An 18,618-nucleotide genomic window follows, 5' to 3' on the forward strand; every position below is an offset into this window, starting at 1 on the left:
TATAGATGTCTTTTTTCCCCAAACAAAATCACAAAATAATGTAATATCTCTACTGAGTATACTGAAAGAGACGCAAAGTCCTACTTCAATTGACTACATTGATCAAGAAAGTCTATTCTGTGTACTGTGTCTGTGTGCTATTCTGTATTAGTGAGCTGATGTTGTTTCTATGTGGGAACATGTATCACAGCCTATTTTTCTTGCCACTGTTGCCATATGGTGTGCTTTTAGGGAATTAAGGGTTAAGGCTTCCAGTTTTCTGGTCGTTGTGTTCCTTAAACGAATGTATATAAATTCATATAATCACAACAAATACTAAGAACATACTAAGGACATGACCGCTGTATTTCTGAAGTTTTTCTGATAGTGCTTGGTATATATGTTGCTGATCGAATCATAAACTGCCACAGCAACAAAGAGGAATGACTGAAGAACTTGCAGGAAATTGTTGGTATTTGTGGGGGCCCACAACAAGGGCTTGCAGTTTGTAGGGTTATGTAAGCATTTTTTAGCAAAACCTATATATGTATATATATGTATATATATATATATATATACCCTCCACAATTATTGGCACCTCTGCTAAAGATGACGTAAACCGGTATAAAAAATAATCTGTTGGTGATTTATTGTAATCTCACAATGAAAAAAATAGGGAAAATTCAACCTTGAAGGGAAGCAAATTTATTTTGAGAAAAAGGAAAATCTCATTAAGAAATAAATATTTTTAACTAAAGCATGTTGCTCACAATTATTGGCACCCCTGAAAAATCTTATATACAAAACCTAACAGAAGCATTTGTTAATTGTTGAAAGCATTGTCTAATTTCAATTTAATTAAGTTAATCAGAGTGTCTGTGAACTTTCAGAAGGAGTTCATGACTTTCTTTTTCACTATGGTATGAAAATAAAGTCATACAGAGGCTAAATCCTCTAGTCATTTTTCAACATCAGAAAGACAAGAGAATACACTAAATTTAAATAAAAAGAAAGTGTGTTGACATTTGTAACTCAGAGAATGTCTATGACAACTAGGTACTTTGTTGAAAATGCCTATATTTACGGTTAAAACAATGATTAAAAGGTTCTAATTAACATGCTTGGACAAAGACCCATGGTTATCTTGCCCCCACGAACAGTATGGAGGATGGTAAGATAGGCAAATAATTCCATAAGAAACACTGTTGGAGAGTTACAGACAAAGGTATCATCTTGGGGTCACCAAGTCCCCCAAAAAATCTTCAAAAGTGACCTCACTGCTAATAGATTATTTAGAGGGCATGCCAGGTAAAAGTCTGTCTAGTCATTTAATTACCAATGTAAATGGCAGGAGTTACTGAATGGTACAGTGACTTTGTCTGGGAGTGTGGTCTATTGTCAGATGAAATGAAAATTGCGCTCTTTGGCTAGAAACACTTTAGGTGTGTTTGGCGTACATACTGTAGAAGAATGGCTATACTGAAAAGAACCCCATGCCTAATGAGAATTATGCTGGAGGGGCTGTGCTATTGTGGGGCTGTTTTTTTCCCCAAAGGCCTTGGGAACCTATTTAAGGTGCATGGTATCATGAACACCAAGAAAAACCTGAACATTTTCAAAGGAAATCTGTCAATCTCTGCCAAGACACTAAAAGTTGATCATGATTGGATCATTAATCAGGTCAATGAACCAAAACAAACGTCCAGATCAAAACGAATATTGTTTGCTGAACACAAAATCATGCTTCGGACATTGCCATCTCAGTCCCCTGATCTAAACTCCATAGGAAAACAGTGGGGTGAGTCAAAGAGGAGAATGCACAAGTGTTGACCTAGGAATCTGGACGATCTGGGGAGATTTTGTAAAGACAAACGGTCTTAAATCCTTTGCTTTGTATTCTCCAACTTTATGGTGTGTCATATGAGAATATTACAAGCTGTTTTATTAGCAAAGGGAGGCTTAAGAAAGTATTACAAGCAAGGGTGCCAATAATTGTGAGCAACGTGTTTTTGTTAAAAATATGTATTTCTTTATGAGATTTTCCTTTTTCCCAAAATAAATTTGCTTCCCTTCAAGGTTGGATTTTTCCAATTTTTTAGTCAACTTTAGCAGAGGTGCCAATAATTCTGGAGGGTACTGTATATACTGCCGCAACACTTTGCTGCGTTAGCCTCAAAATTTATTATTATTATTTTCTGCTCTATTATTGTGTTAAATGTTCCAAATGTTATGGTTATGGTCAGTGCCGGTTCAGACCTCCATGGGGCCCTAGGCAAAATCCAAAAACAAAATACCAAATCTGAAGCATGTCAAGCCGTTAGGAGACATAATGCTGAATGCATGAGATATGACTGGGACTTTTATTTTGACACACATGAAACACTTCAACAAGGATGTGTAGCTCAGGAAGAGCCAGATTGTATGTTTAGAAGCTGAAACAGTTGGATTCCTCACAGGTGACACCTGTGCCAGTGTTCTGATTAGCCTGGGAACTGCTCTGAGAACTACTTAATGAGCGCAGCTGGCTCTATTATGCCATCACAGGCGTCCATTCAATAGGGGTTTATATAATTTGTCATATTTCCAACAGCGCGCGGACAGCTTCACGATTTCCTTCAACCACTCTCAGTTCCCTCATTGGTCCTGAAAAGTATGTTTGAATATGTTCAATAATGTCTAGTCAGTACACCAAGGAAGGATAGAAATTGTGATAATAAAATATGTAGATTTTGGTAGTTTGGGCTTTTCATGTAGCCTTGGCAACTAGCCATCTAGTATAGGCCTGAATAATAACCTGCCATAGGCAATGCTAAAGTCATTGTTACAGTGCAGTGTGCAAGACTATCATTATGTTTTACTCTTATGAGACAAGGGTACACTTTTGTGTAGTCTGATGTGAAATGAGTCTTAAAGGTTCCTTTTTGAGGGGAACTGACTCTGTCATGACGCTCCTGTTCCTACAGTACATGCAATGAACTGATTAATTTAGTTTGGGAGAAAATAGATAAAAGCCCACCTACACTGAAAACTGATTGATTTAGCGAAACGGACCAGGATGCTCTCTGTCTTGGATGCGCTTCAGGCACACAAGCACCACCCCTCTCTCTCTCTCTCCGTCGTGTACACGCTAAACTCAGATGCACACACAATTTGAAGTCTCGGTCTCGCGTGGTCGCTCTTGTTCGCTCTAAATTGTACCATCACAAGGGTCTTGGAAATATATTATGAAGGTTGAAAAACTCCATAGTGTTGCTTTAAAGTAAAAAATAAGGCATTTATAAGGGGTGAAAACTTTCAAGTTTTCAGACATCAAGCTACCGGCTGCTCTAGCTGCCAAGCTGTGACTTCAGAAACTGTACCCAATGAGAGTGTTGCACATTGACACTGATGTTGCAAAGACAGATCCTCCGGATGCTCATTTACCCAGGTGTGACTGCTTCCTGTATTGTATGGATAGGAGTTTACAGTACAACAGCAGAGTGCCAGTTCAGTTGCGCTGGGGATACCTCTGCCTGTTTTCCAAACCGCTAATGAGGCAGAGAGAAGGCAAAGGTCTCTAGCCGCTCACTTTCAGTCATTACGCGTGTTATTCTTAATATGTTAGAAAAACCCTATATAACTAGATGTACCGCAGAGCGGTACAAAATATGACCGCCGCCCAGTCCAGCACATTTTTATCCACAAAAATAAGTTATGCTGAAAGGCATATATGATTCTAACTGTCTCACTGAATTGCATTATGCACACTCAATACTCACTGGTATCTGCTAGACAACAAGTACCAAAACATGATTAGTTCATAGATTTCACATGTAAAATACATTTTCTACAACCCCACTAGTGTTAATTTTGTCACCTATTTTTAATTTAGTCTTAGTCTTAGTCTTGTGACGAAATGTCCTTTTTAGTCTTTGTCATATTTAGTCATTCAAATATAATTTTTGTTAGTTTTAGTCGACTAAAAGTCTCGTCATTTTAGTGTAGTTTTAGTCAAAAGAAAACTAAAGGTATCTTAGTCTTAGTCAGTTTTAGTCAACACATTTTAGTCTTTTTTTTATAACAAATTATTTATGATTACCATTTGAGTCAAATAGTGTTTCACACATCTCAATTTTCCAACAATATTGTGTGTCCACAGGGTTACTCGTCTGTTATAATTACTCATTCTGATTTTTTGTCAGTCAGTATGTTTACATGCACAGGTAGGGATTTGACTGGACCACTGTCATATTCGTAGACCAGTGTTTCTCAAAGTGTGGTCCGGGGATCACTGGTGGTCTGCAAGCTACCCCAAGTGGTCTGCGAGCAGACGTGGTAAAATATAATATAGATGAGTTGTTTGCAATATTGAACCAACTTGTATGTAAAAACAGTTCTGCAACACTGTCTATGTAAGATTTGCCAGTTTAAATCATACAGTATGAAGCCACACAATAAGCAAAGTGCAAAGACAATAAGCAAGGTGGTTCAGTGAGTAGGCCTATTGTGTAGACTAATTATAGGCTACTGTTGAAGTAGGTCTAATCTTTTTTTTTTAGCTAGGGTTAGTTAAGTGGTCCTGAAACTGAAAAAGTTTGCGAAACACTGTCGTAGTTAATGTATTAATGTTTTACTTCTCCTCACTAGATGGCGATATGCGCCCAAACAAAACACATTCCCAAAACAGACTCTCCATCTTAGCCATAGCTAACTTGCTAGCAAACTTTCCATATTAGCTTACTTGCTAGCAAACTTTGTATCATCAGTCTAACTAGTTAAATAGTTGACATTACATGATGAACATTTTCGTATGGACATTCTGGGGGATGTTATGAGAGAAGCTTCAACTTCTGGGTATGTAGCATTGTGGCATAAAGCTTAGGTAGTTAGCAATCTCCAGTGTTCTTGTTCCATGTAGTTTCGTGTTGCAGCCACAGGGTTGCAGCAACAGCACGTAGACTAGCCTACAGGAAAGCTGTTCCGTATGAACTCATTCGGAATATTTTGAAAACGTAACAGCTAGATATTCTGTCTTCTCATTTTGTAGACGAAAATGAAGAGAGATTTTATCTTAGTTTTTATTTCATGCAAAACATTTGTCTTTTTTCGTCAATAATAATGCATCTTAATGCATAATGCATCTTAAGATAGTCTTATTCAGTGTTTCAGGACATTACTGCCGTCTCGTCATCGTCTCATCTTAGTCATGAAAAAAAAGGTCGTTGACGAACATATTTCCTCTTGCCTGTTCATAATTCTGAGAAATTCTTAAATTGTGTGCATGTGTGCGTGTACATGTTTATGTTTATGTGTGGGTGTGTGTGTGTGTGTGTGCGTGCATGTGCTTGTGTGTGTGCATGTGCATGCATGCGTACATATGTCTACTGTGTGAGTATGTGTCATACGTATGATTACTGTGAATGTATGTGTGTGCGTGTGTATCTGTTTATGCACATGTGTGCATATCGTCGCTGCCCGATGAAACTCACGTATGTCCAAAATGGTTACTTTTCAGGAAGTAAAAAAAAACACCGTAATTTCAAAGCAGTTGAACGTAGCGTCGTCAAACTTGGTACGGCATCTTTAAATGTAATCATATTCTTGCCAGTGTAATGATATAATCCATATTTTACCAAAATCGAGTTTAAATGGACATACGTGTATATTTTACAGTAACAGTGGTCGATACGCGTTTTTCCGATCATTAATTAGAATGGCCAAGTCGCGTTTCATATTGACAGATGAATAGCCTACGCTGTTTATTAAATACGTCCAACCTGAAATGTCTCTTGCAAACTATGAAGGGACAATGAATCGATACACTGGCATGGCAATGCTAGTAAACAGACACTTTGTTTGAACAATCCTACCGTAATTTTGTCACTCCTCTCCACTCCTAGATCTACGTCTCAGGCTTCACGGGGAAAACTTTAACCTCAATAAAGGTAGGCCTACTGTAAAGGAAAGTCATTGTCACACCATCAAAACAATGTTTATTTGACACTATGAAGTTGCAGTTTCAGTAAACTCCAGTTAACCAGTTCATATTTCTTCTTCAGGTGATACAAGCAGTAACGACTAATGTTACAGTAATTAGACTCCATACTGCTACTACAGGTGGAATTATAAAATAGCAACAGGCATTAATGCAAGATTTTAATCATGTCTTTCTTGTCAGAATTGGCTGATAGGAATTCCAAGAGTTCAACAGATAAGACCAAGTCATTTTAAAACATTTACATAAACAATTACATGTCAATACTCAACAAATAGAAAAGGTAATTAATAAATTAATCAATAAGTCAGGACAGCCCATTCATCCAGGTAGTCAAATTAAATACACATATTTTTTATCAAGAAAACATTAAATACTTTTAATAGTGAGTGTGTGTATGTTAATTGTTTGCATACTAGTCACTACAGGTGTAGGGAATTATCTGTGTAGGGAAATGGATGTTAACCTGAACCTGTTATCAAGTCAGTTAAAAAATATTTCATGGTGTGTATGTGTGTTAATTGTTTGTGTACTAGTCACTACAGGTGGAGGGAATTGTTATAAGTGTGATGGTGCACAGCCACCCAGGTTTCTGGTTCACTTTGTCTTGTGACTGCCTTGTGAAAGAGTCTGGTCCTTCAGCGTTGTGGTCAAACTGGAGGTCGGGGGGGGGGGGGGGTTCAAAGTCAGGGGTCATGACGGCTCTCTCTTTTTTCCCCTACAGGTGTCAGGAGTAGGATGGCTAACCGTGAGGCCTTGAGAGGCGTGTCAGGTTTCAGCCTGGTTGGAGGCCCACCAGGTTTGGATGACCCCCTGTGTGAGAGTTGCCAGAGATGGGTGAAGCCCTAGCATGAGGATCTCCACGGGAAGGAGAGGTATGGTGGTAGTGGCGTGTGTGAGAGACACCCATGTGCACCAAGTGCATTGACAGGCCTCCTGAAGGGGAGGAGTCTGTGACAGGGTTATTCCCATAGTGGTTGAGGATGTACTCTGACAGTGATGCCAACTAGACTGGTGCTTTGCCGTTGCTGTTAAGCTGCGAGTGTGGTACTCTGCAGACTTAGGTCTGATGCCAGGGCAACTATGAAAAAACTATGTTTGCTTGAATCTTATCAATGAGACCAAGTTTATTTACCTAGTAGAAAGCAAGCTAATCTGTGGAGAACTAGGCTAGCTTGTGGAGAGCTTCAATATCATACGTGCGTCAGCCAGGTTAACAATAAAAAAAACTAGAAAAGCATTTCCTGAAGGAAATACAGTGCATGAAAATGCAAAAATATGATGTAAAATATCATACAGAGTAAAAACAAACTATATTGGTTGCTAAGTAGATGAGGTTTAATATAGTTGGAATGACTGAACAGTTAAATAGGTTGATAATTGAAATGGTTAAATTATTTAGGCAGATAGTTGACGTTAACTAACAGTTGGAATGGCTCTAATGTTTGCTAGCAGTTATGCTAACTATGTTAACAAAGATAATAATGTTAACCAAGTTACTATGCTAACTAGCATTCTAACAATGTTAAAATTTTAACTATACTAACCATATGACTTAGCTAACTTCGCTATCATCATTTTTAGCAGTTATGTTAATTATGCTAACTAACATGTTAACTATGCTAACCATGTGACTTAGCTAACTTAGCTAATCATTTTAGCAGTTATGCTAACTATGCTAATTAACATGCTAACATATTAGCATGCTAACTATGCTAACCATGTGACTTAGCTAACTTAGCTAATCATTTTAGCAGTTATGCTAACTAGCATGTTAACATGTTAGCATGCTAACTATGCTAACCATGTTACTTAGCTAACTTAGCTAATCATTTTTAGCAGTTTTGCTAAAAATGCTAACAATGTTAGCAATGCTAACATGCTAACTATGCTAACTAGCTACAGTGGGTAGGAGTCATAGTTGATGACAAGTATATGTTAGACAAGATATATGTTATGTCAATTTCATGATTTGTGCGTGTTCTATATGTTGGGCGCGTTCCTTTGCGCGCGAGGAATGTTGCTTAATATTGGATCATGTGTTTTTGGGGTTGTGCTATGGTAACTTTTGATTGATGTCATTATGTAGGCTTTAGATGTCCGCCAGGTAGGGGCGGTGTGCCCGTTTTGGGTGTTTAGACTTCGCCGGTGTCGGCGGAAGTAATTAGTTAATTGGCCATTTAAACGCCGGCTTTTCTCTATGCAGGAGTTCAAAGTTTCGTGACGCGCGGTAAGGGGCTGATGTGAGTCCTGCGGTCAGGTCTGGTTATATAGTGGCATGTAGCCTAGCCATAAGAGACCTTAGATATTCGTGTCTGTTAAATGATTTGTTTGTCTTTTTCGTTTTATCTCCTGTCGGGTGCGACCGAGTGTCGGATAGGAAGTGGACTGTATTTTTTTATTCTTTTTTGCACGTTGTAAATAAAACACCGTGGGCCCTCTTAAACCTGCTGTCTCGGCCTGATTTCTCCTTCACCACTCGGGTACTCTACCACAGGGGGCAATACCATGCAAAACTGTCACGGTTGCTAGGTTACGGGGACGCTGGCGAGACACGCCGCTCCGTCTGGCATCATGTTTTTGTTTGTTTTTATGTAATGTTCGTAATTTTACAGTATGTAATGTCATGTTTATTTTTTGTATTGGTTTGTCTAGTTAAATGTTTTCCCTATTTATTTACGTTATTTTTGATAGTTTTCGTGTTATTCTTAGTCCTTTTTACTGCTTCTAAGTCAGCTGAAACGTCGTTGACGTTTGTCCATTGGGAGCTTGATATGGCTAGCTTTTGCCCTAGCTGGGCATCGGACATCCTTCCATCCATCCGTGAGCGGTGCTGCACTTCACTGTCTGGTCGAGGGGATCTCTCGGGACAGCTGGACCTGGGCTACTCTGCGGGAGATCTGCCGTGGCCACCGAGCTGTTGCTGACCTGCGAACTGCCATGCCAACTGCAGACTAACTGGGCCTCTGACATCCATCCATCCGTTAACGGTGCACTTCACTGTCTGGTCGAGGGGATCTTTCAGGACAGCTGGACCTAGCCTAGGGTGAGGAGCTGCAGTCTCACGGAGTAACAGACGGTCGCTGTTAGAAGCCCACCGAGTTGCGGATCTACACAATCGCCCACTACTTCAGACTTTGCTTCCAGTGATCTCCAGACTGTAGTCTACAAGGCCTAACGTTAACGTGATCTCCAGACTGCCAGTGAATTCACCGGGTTGATCATTTGCTAACGTTAAAGAACTTTGTTGGCATAGCCTATCGGTTGTGAAGACACTCTGTGCAGTTTTCACGGATCATCATTGCCCTTGGACATTTTCAGCTGGTTTGGAAATTGGACTAATTTTAACATCACCTTTCCCCTTTTTAAATATATTTTCTTTTTTTTCACTTTTTATTTGTTTATTTGTTTTGTTGTATGTCTTGGTGTCACGGGTACGCTGGTGACTACGCCGATCCGTCCAGCATTTTTTGTATTTGTTATTTTTTAAATGTATTTGTCATGTCTTGATGTCATGGGCACACTGGCGACTACGCCGCTCCATCCGGCATCGTTTGTCTTGTTATGTGTCTTGTTTGTTGGAGCGCTTTGGGTTGCACTATGTGCATGTTAAATGCGCTTTAAAAATAAAACTGACTTGACTTGACTTGACAAGTAACAGTTACAATGGCTGAACAGTTAAAAAGTTCAATAGTTTAAAGGGTTAAATTGTTAAACAGTGAAATATTGTAGTGACGACTTTTATTTTGAAACAGTTTTTGGCAGAGGAAGCAGTTGAACAGGATGTGTAGTCTTAATAGGGCCAGTTTGTATGCTTAAAGCCTGAGACTGGCAGTTGATGCAGGTGGCCCGAACACCTGCCATAGGATTCTAATTGCTTAACGGCTCTATTGTGATGTCATCAGCACATGTAAAGTCTATGGGGAAATTTTGAACAGTTTTTAATTAATAGTTTAAAAAGTATAAAAGTTACAAAGCTGAAAAATACATAGCACTCTTGTCCTAAGTAAGACTTACGTAACATAGTTTGAATGAAGTTTCTACGTTAAACGGTTGAAGCTGCATTAAATGCGTTAGAAGAAGAAGAATAAGAAGAAGCCTAGGAAGAACAGTACAGTGCATTTTCATGCACTGTAAAAAGAAGAAACCTTGGAAGAACAGTATAGTGCATTTTCATGCACTATAATAAGAAGAAGCCTAGGAAGAACAGTACAGTGCATTTTCATGCACTTTAAATATTCGGTGACAATTGCTTCGTCTAGACCATTTACCGGTAAATAATAGTTGTGAATATATTGCGAATATATAATAAACTTGAGAACATTTGTCAAAAACAAACTTTGCTGATACTTTACCTCACAGTGTTATTCGGCTATCCAATGATGAGCTCAGAGACGCTTAAGATGAAACTTCTTCATGAGACCGGCGAGATGCCTCCACAGGGTGGGAGATACGCGGCGTGATTGACAGCTTTGATACCAAATGGATATACTTGGAAATCAGATTACATGATTTCACAACTTTTCATTGGTAATTTAGATAATGAAGCAAACTGTATACGGAAATGAACCTGGACATTCTATCGGTCGTAAAAACTCAAAATCAGAAAAAATGGAGATACGTGGTTTTCATCGGACAGCGACGATATGGAATGGGTTAACATGACCCCTGGAGGCAAACACATACAAAAAATGGTCATCCTAGGCCCTACGGTTCTCAAGATATTCACAGAAAACTCTGTTGGTGTACAGTCACTAAATGTACACATAAATTAATTTATTGTATGGCCCTCCATGAACGGAATTCCACGAAACTTGGCATGCATTAAGAGGGTGTTATAATGATCCTACACTTTCAATTTCGTGCAGTTTTGACCAGTTTTGACCTAGGCCCTACGGTTCTCGAGATATTCACAGAAAACTGTGTTCAGCCACCTACAGGCCAGTTGGTGTACAGTAACATAAATTAATTTATTGTATGGCCCCCCATGAACGGAATTCCACGAAACTTGGCATGCATTAAGAGGGTGTTATAATGATCCTACACTTCCAATTTCGTGCAGTTTTGACCATGTTAGGTCACAGATACCTGTGATTACAACACCTCATTTTTACTTTTTTGTTTTTAACTAGGTGGCGCTATACATGAAATGAGTGATTATGGAATGTGTTCACATGGCCCCTTCCATGGCCCAATTCGCAGCTTCTCTGCTTGGCCCCCAATTAAGAACAAACATATTGGTCAAGAGAAAATCAATATTTGCCAGGGGTATGAATAATTTTGTTCTTAACTATATCTTAAAAAAGTCTAAAAAGTGAATATCTGAATGAACTGCTTGTCAAATTAAAAGATAGCTAGGCTATCCTAAAAAAGTTGCATTATTTGCATGATAAAATGTAATCAGGTAATCCCCAACAATGTAACTGTAATCTGATTACACCATTTTTTTTATTGTAATCTGGGCTGATTATAGTTACTTGATTTTTGTAATCTGATTACGTAATCCAGATTACATGTAATCTGTTACTACCCAACCCTGGATGCAAAGTATAGAAAGGTGATGAAATATACAGAGACAGGTCAAGAAATATAGTGCAATGTAGACAGTAGTATACAGTTGATTTACAGAAGGTGGTTTAGAGTAATATGAATTAAATATAAATATGTGCAGTGTATTAGCAGTTATCTCATACAATAAGTAGAATAATGTATAGATGTAGCAGTAACATTATAATAGTAGAAATAATAATATAGATATATGCAGTGTATTAACAGAATATAATAAAACAGAACAAATATGGATATTCAATATGACAAATATATAACAGATATGTACATAACATACAGCTATGTGCAGTGTGGAAACAGTGTCATTGTAGTGCAGAAACAACATTATAAGATTAGTAAGAATAAGTCTATGTGCAGGATGAATAGTATAAAGATCAGTAGAATAACTATGTATAAATGTAATTACAGTAGGTCTATGTACATTTGTAAATAAATAGAAAACTATGGGTGAGAGGGATACATTAATTTTATTTAATCGTAAAAGTAAATTGCATTCAATTAAATTGCAATTAAAAATCTTTCCATTAGGCTTTAATGTCACGCAAAAAGTACAACCAAAGCTGAGCTTGATCACCTAGAATGTCTAAAGAACCAGAACTTGAGTGTAGTTTTTTGCTGGGTCCCAGGCCATGTTGGTCTGAGGGGAAATGAGAAAGCGGACAGTGCTGCTAAGCAAGCCCTCAATGAAGAAGTCACAGAATGTCAAATCCCTGCCCCAGACCTTAAACCTATACTGAACTCTTACATGTCAGATAAGTGGCAATCTGAATGGGATTAATGTACCAACAACAAGCAAGGAATGTGAATTTTGGCACATTTTCATGATCCACTGGGTTGTTATGGGCCACACAAAATACGGTGTTGCTAAAATTACTCCTATTGTGGCTATTAGAGACATGCGTTCATGAGTATCCAGCTACATTCAATGAGTTAAGTAAAATACATTCACACACACACAAAAAACATCACTAATGTTGTGGACATTCCTTTATTCTGAGATACATCAATAGGCTCTCAAAACAATCCCAAACAGACATAAGGTCTTTATAGCAAATCCATATAGATTATTTGTCAAATAAACCAGTAAAACAGAATTAGAGGATGGAATATATAACATTCACACTCATAGCTCATATTTTTAAAATAAATCAGTGAAAAAGTATCCTGACAAACAAGCAGCATTTTAATGCATTTTAATTTTTCTCTAGGTTACCTGATAGCCCAGTTTGAGAGGTGCAAGATGCGTGACATTATTTATTTTTGCAGCCAATCACTGCTGTTGTTTTATTTTATTGATTTGATTTTAGTCATAGAAGCTAAATTCGAAGGCAGGCCACAGGTAAAATCCAACGAACCGCATTCACCCCGCAAGGCAATAGTTGAATAGAGCTTTTGAGGTATTGCCACTGCTCCAACACTGAAAGGCACTGTTAGAATGCTTGGATCGATCAAGCCAGGTTCAGCATAGCGTATGTCACTGTCTGCTCACGTTGGTGACCGGACCAGGGCAAGCACACTTTCGCAGTTCCCGCCGGAAATGCAGTCTAGTTAACATTACAAATGTCCATCTAAGATGGCAGAGCCAAAAGCAGTAGCCTACAAATTTAGCAGAATAAAAACTACAGTAACAGCTCAACATGGTGATACAGTGTAAATCTCAGTGGCATAAAATGGTAGCAGTGATACTACAAAGAGAGAAATACACAAAATCACCCCACCCTACAAATACACCCTACATCAAGCTCATGCATTACATCAAAATACCATGGAACATGAGGCAGCGAGAAATTCAATACACTTACAACTTCATACACGTCACTGCATTGGCGGGTGTTCTCACCGGGATATAGATTTCAGGATACAGTCTCAAAACTAGATAAAACAATGTGGCTTTTAGTCACCTTAATAAAACAAATGTTTTGTTTCCTAGCACAAATAAACTCTAAAACATGACCCGGTTACATTTATTTGGGGCAGGCTTGTATTCAAGGCAGGCCTTTATTTCTTACGTGGTGCGTTTTATTATGAGACTTTTTGTGGGGATTTAATTTACGTTTGGACTGTTTGATTATATTGCTAAATGTTGGGACTGATGGCCACTGAAATCTGTGGGGTATTTTTGATGGTTCACTATTAACTTTCATGTAGTTAATAGAGTGTCGGGATTTGCGAGACAAGGCATCCGCTTTCATTTATTCAACGTGCGCTATGCTATAATGGAAACCTTATTGCATATAGCCAAATAGGTCTACGATAGCCTAAATTGAGTTTTTTTTTTTTATTATGCATGATTCACTTTTTTATCAAATTCATAGACTGGAATGCCTTGCAGCAACAATTGTGTTTAAATGTAGGCTACTGCTTCAGCCTCTGGCAAGCTCAGAAGGCAGTGGCAAGCGACTGGTACTGTACCTTGAGAGCGACGTGTTGGAGACCCATGGTGTAGGACAACGACTTTTCATTGGCAACAATATTAAACCAAACAACAGTATAAAATATTAAGAAGAGCTCCTTTACGAGTTAAATCGAAACAATGTAGGCAATTATTACCGGCATTTACTTGTCCAAATCTGAGGCCCGTCTATAAATAGAATCCCGGCCATAATTTGAGGATTTAGGTATGCACGTGTGTTTCAGGCATAGTGCAAGCACTAATCTCTGACTGCAAGTGCGCAGAACTTGTGCAATATGAGAGCGCTCTCTCGCGGCTGTACATAGTAAAATTTCATGTAGGGTTCATGTCAGTTAATATGAATTAACATGAAAATATTTGAATAAAAACATGTTTAATTATATATATTTTCATATATACGCTATATTGTACGCTATACAAGGTAATTCTGATTTCATGATCAATGCTGCTGTGTCTGCCAGCGTTTGGACAATGAGACACAGACAGTGATCTAACGTTAACGCAGCAACATTAAACCCACAGCATTGCCGACAGTTTGGATAAAAGTGTGTTTGCCTTCGTGGAAGTATGGGGATAATTTTTCTCTCATCAAGGTTAAAGAGAACATTACAAAGGTGAGTTGACAACTGTGTGCAGATGTGAGAAGCCTATCCACATCAAAGAGTAGGATAATAATTAAAATTGTATGAAATACCTGTTAAAACAACTCGGCAAAGGTAATTGCGAAAGACCCTAGCCTTAGCGATGCCGAAGATTGAGCCATTCCATAAAAAACAGCCAAGGCTAGATTTTTTGTACTTCAGTACAGTCGCCGGTAGGCCAGGCAGAACTGTCAAGTCAGTTGCTTTCAGGCAATTTTATTGCTGTAGCTCAAATGTTATTGCTGCTAGTCACGTTGGATAAAGGCGTCTGCCAAATTAATAAATGTAGCCTAAATGTAGACATAACCTGGATAAATTTGAACAACGTGTAAGCAGCCCTGGCATGCCAAAGAATCAATGATGATGAGTTTCATTCCACAATGTTTCATTCATTTGAAACATAAATCACAAGTCACTGTTAAATATATGAGAGACAGTTGTTATTTCGTTTTAAGCCGATGAAACTGTCTTAGGACTACTGTTTGTTTGTAGGCCTGTTGAGGCTACAATAAATAGGTCTAAAAATTATGTTTAGCCTATCATTATTATTGTTTCAGTAAAATAACACTAAACCATTTTTGTGATTTTAGTACCCTCCAAGGTTAAAGTGACACTGTAAATAACAACTGTATTAATACAATTTATAATGTTCATCATAGTGAGACATTTGTATCAATAATAGTTAGGCACAGGTGACTCCGCGATGGTGGGAAATCAAATTCTGCTCAGAACCCCATAAATGCTTGGGCCGGCACTGAGTTAACAACAGACTACCAGTTGGCTTGTGGAAAAATGAACTGACTTGTGGAGAAATGAATCTGTCCAACAGAAAGGTCAAAAGTAAGGGAAGAAAATGTGTGTCAAATCAAGTTAATAATATTTTGAGTTGTGAAATGTTGAGTTATGAAAAATGTATTCAAATCAGTTAGTTCTGTACAGGAAGCAGTAATACCTTTTTCTTGTCAGTTATTCATGGCAGGACTCTCTCCCATAATGGGAAGCTTTGTCCACTCTATAGCCAATGGCAATATTAAAATCACTAATACTTTCTATCCAAGGAGGAAGAGTAAATCATTAATAGTTGCCAACAGGAAGAATATATTGGTGATTTTAAGGAGCACTGAGGATTGAATATAAAGGGAATGCCAATGCTACTTATCCACATGGGTTCCACTTCAATACCTGTTGACCAAATTCTGATGGTCAATCCTGTGGAACAGTAGCCTAGAAATCTAGACGCACCCTATCGGCGGCAAATTAATTTGCTCAGCCTGTACGTCTAGTATCAAACCATAGGGATTTCTATTGGCTGACGCCGTGGACGTCATCCAATCACAGCGCTCTATTTTGTTAGAGAGTCTTAAGGCGGGCTTAACAGGATGACGACAATCCTGCGACGGTGAACAACAAGGAAGGTGGCTATGGCGAACGAAGAGCGGTTGTTTGAATCGGCGTTGGCGTCAACTTTGGAGGAGTTGGACACACAATGCACTTAAGTCATTCCTTTCAAAGAAGGATGTATTTGTTGTTTTGCCGACCAGATACGGATATGGTCGTAGCGCTGGCCTATTGCATGCCTAGGCAGTTTGAAAGACAATTCTCTGCCCGCCCCTTGGATTAAGCGAGGTGAATGGCTCGATTCCAGACTATACATTTCAATGATATAGGATGGCCCGCCAGGCTAGTGGAACAGGTGATTTATAAGATAAAGTAATTGGGCATGCTGCATAAATTCCATTATTAGGATAAACCAAATTCATATTGATGTATAATGTACACTAAATTCTGTCCTCTGGAGGTTCTGGGTTCATAACATTTTTTTTACATAGAAATCACGAAATAATGACTGATTAATTTAAAGCTGCAGTTGGCAAGATTTGTTTTATCATATTCACTGAAATCGACACTATGCTCTGACAGAACAACATAAATCAGCCAGTTTTAGAAAAAAAAACACATTTCTACCTCCACCTAGAGCCTGTTATTCGTTTTGCAAAAATCCATAGCTTCCAGTTCTTCTGGTCCAATCAGAGCAGGGCTGTGTGAGATCTGACTCTCAATCACAGTCTGGTGCAGTCCGGTGCGCACTGACTCACTGATGGTAGTGGGGGAGGGGCATGAGAGTTGTAAACATTCAAGTCCCCTCAATCTGTCAAACTTCCCAACTGCAGCTTTAAATGATGACAATGGTAGCTACCATAATCCTAAAGAAGCACCTTTCAGTACCTAGAGATCCAAATCCCAATGGGCAACCCTATGGACCAGGTAATATAAAAGATGCCAAACTGTCATTCTGCAGACCAAGGAGAAGACACAACACATCTTACGACTAAGAGAAGAAAATTAAACCAGACACCATAAACAATGACTTGCTTTTATCCCACAGAGGTAATGTTAGGATGAAATACAAGAGGATACCATATGAATGTAATAATATATATCTTTGCTACAATTTCATCCAGACATGGGAACAAAAAATGACACAGCTGTGCGGGTGTCTGAGTTTATCATAACAGGATTTGATCATCTTTCACATCAGAAACTACTTGGCTCCTTAATTCTTATTACTTATGTCCTCATACTGTGTTTTTGCAGCACAAATTTGAGTATAATAGTTGCAGACAGGCGTTTGCACTCACCAATGTATATATTAATTTGCAATTTAGCCGTTGTGGACATCATGTTTAGCACCAGCTCTTGTATAACAATGATAGCTGTACTTCTTGCAGAAATGAAAACTATTACCTTTACTTCGTGCATCAGTAGCATGTTCACCTACCATCTTGGGGATGTCACTATGTGTCTAGCGATAACCTTGATGGCTATGGATCGAATGCTTGCCATTACCTTGCCTCTGAGATACAACAGCATCCTCACAAACCCACGCTGCATCGCAGCCATTCTGGTTTGCTGGACAATAGCAATTGGATCAATTGTTCCAAATGCAACAGCAGCTGACAGTATTCCATACTGTCAAAACAAAATAAGATATGTGTTTTGTGACTATCCTGCAATAATAAGAGCTGGATGTGTGGACCCTGGCCCTTATTTTACAGCTTCAGTAATCAAGGGCTTGTGGCTTTTTGGTCATCTTTTGCTGATCCTCATTTCATATATTGTAATTTTATACACTGTGCTGAGACTCTCAGACAAGGGAAGCAGGAAGAAGACATTTAGTACTTGTATTTCGCATATCATTGTGGTTTCTACTTATTACGCACCAAAAATAGTATCTGTGCTGCTAAGTAGAGTTGGTGTGATGCTTAACCTGACAGAGAGGAATGCTGTGATTATCGTGGCCTCAATGCTGCCACCCCTTGTCAACCCTGTGACTTACTGTCTAACAACAAAAGAGCTGAGGGGACGGCTGATAAGCCTGTTGACTAAAAAAAAATGTGGCAGTGAAGTGACTAAGTGAAAGCATATTGTATTTTCACAGAAAAGTAGCTTATGCTCTCACAATGTTTTTACTCATCTGGAACTGTATTTGAGTGATGAATTAAAATCTGCTGTATTTGGCATCTTTTCTCACTTATCTGAAATTGTCTTTGGTCAGATGACCAAAGGAGAGAGTTAAATGAATGCTCAGTATTTTCATAAAATAAGCCTTAAGCAAAGCCTACTTTTGCTCAGTCCAATTGCTAATGCAAACATTTTTTCTCTCTTGCCACTGTGCAATCAAAAAGTTAGTTATTCATTTTTTTATGATGAATGATGAATCTGTAGTTATCATCTGATTTTTATACTCAATAATTGACTTTTTGACTCCATTTCCATGAGTAATGTACTGGTCAAAATGTTACATACTGATACATTAATATTGTTACATTTGCATTCAGAACATGTTTGAAGTGTTTAGTGTTCATTTTCCCATTCAGATCCAGATTATCATGTAGAGGGATTGAGATATAGTGAGTGACCCACTTATTATGACCGCCGCGCAGCGAAGCGGCGGTCATATAGGTTTAGTCAGATTTTTTTTTTTTTTTTCGCATGCCCAAATTTCCGTCAAGGATTCCCAGGACACTGAAAGACCGGGGTAC

General features: G+C 38.5%; 1 protein-coding gene across 1 annotated transcript; it reads left to right on the forward strand.

Moving 5' to 3' along the window:
* Nucleotides 1-17,039: 17,039 nt before the first annotated feature.
* Nucleotides 17,040-17,993, forward strand: LOC143111895 (olfactory receptor 6N1-like). The gene has a single exon (XM_076274146.1). It carries the CDS (start codon nucleotides 17,040-17,042, stop codon nucleotides 17,991-17,993), a length of 954 nt encoding a protein of 317 aa, XP_076130261.1.
* The last annotated feature ends 625 nt before the right edge of the window (nucleotides 17,994-18,618 follow it).

This window comes from Alosa pseudoharengus, unplaced genomic scaffold, assembly GCF_046254945.1.
Source record: "Alosa pseudoharengus isolate Yale_2024_CS ecotype anadromous, Long Island Sound unplaced genomic scaffold, YU_APseudo_1.1 YU_APseudo_1.1_scf_8, whole genome shotgun sequence".
Taxonomy (NCBI): domain Eukaryota; kingdom Metazoa; phylum Chordata; class Actinopteri; order Clupeiformes; family Clupeidae; genus Alosa; species Alosa pseudoharengus.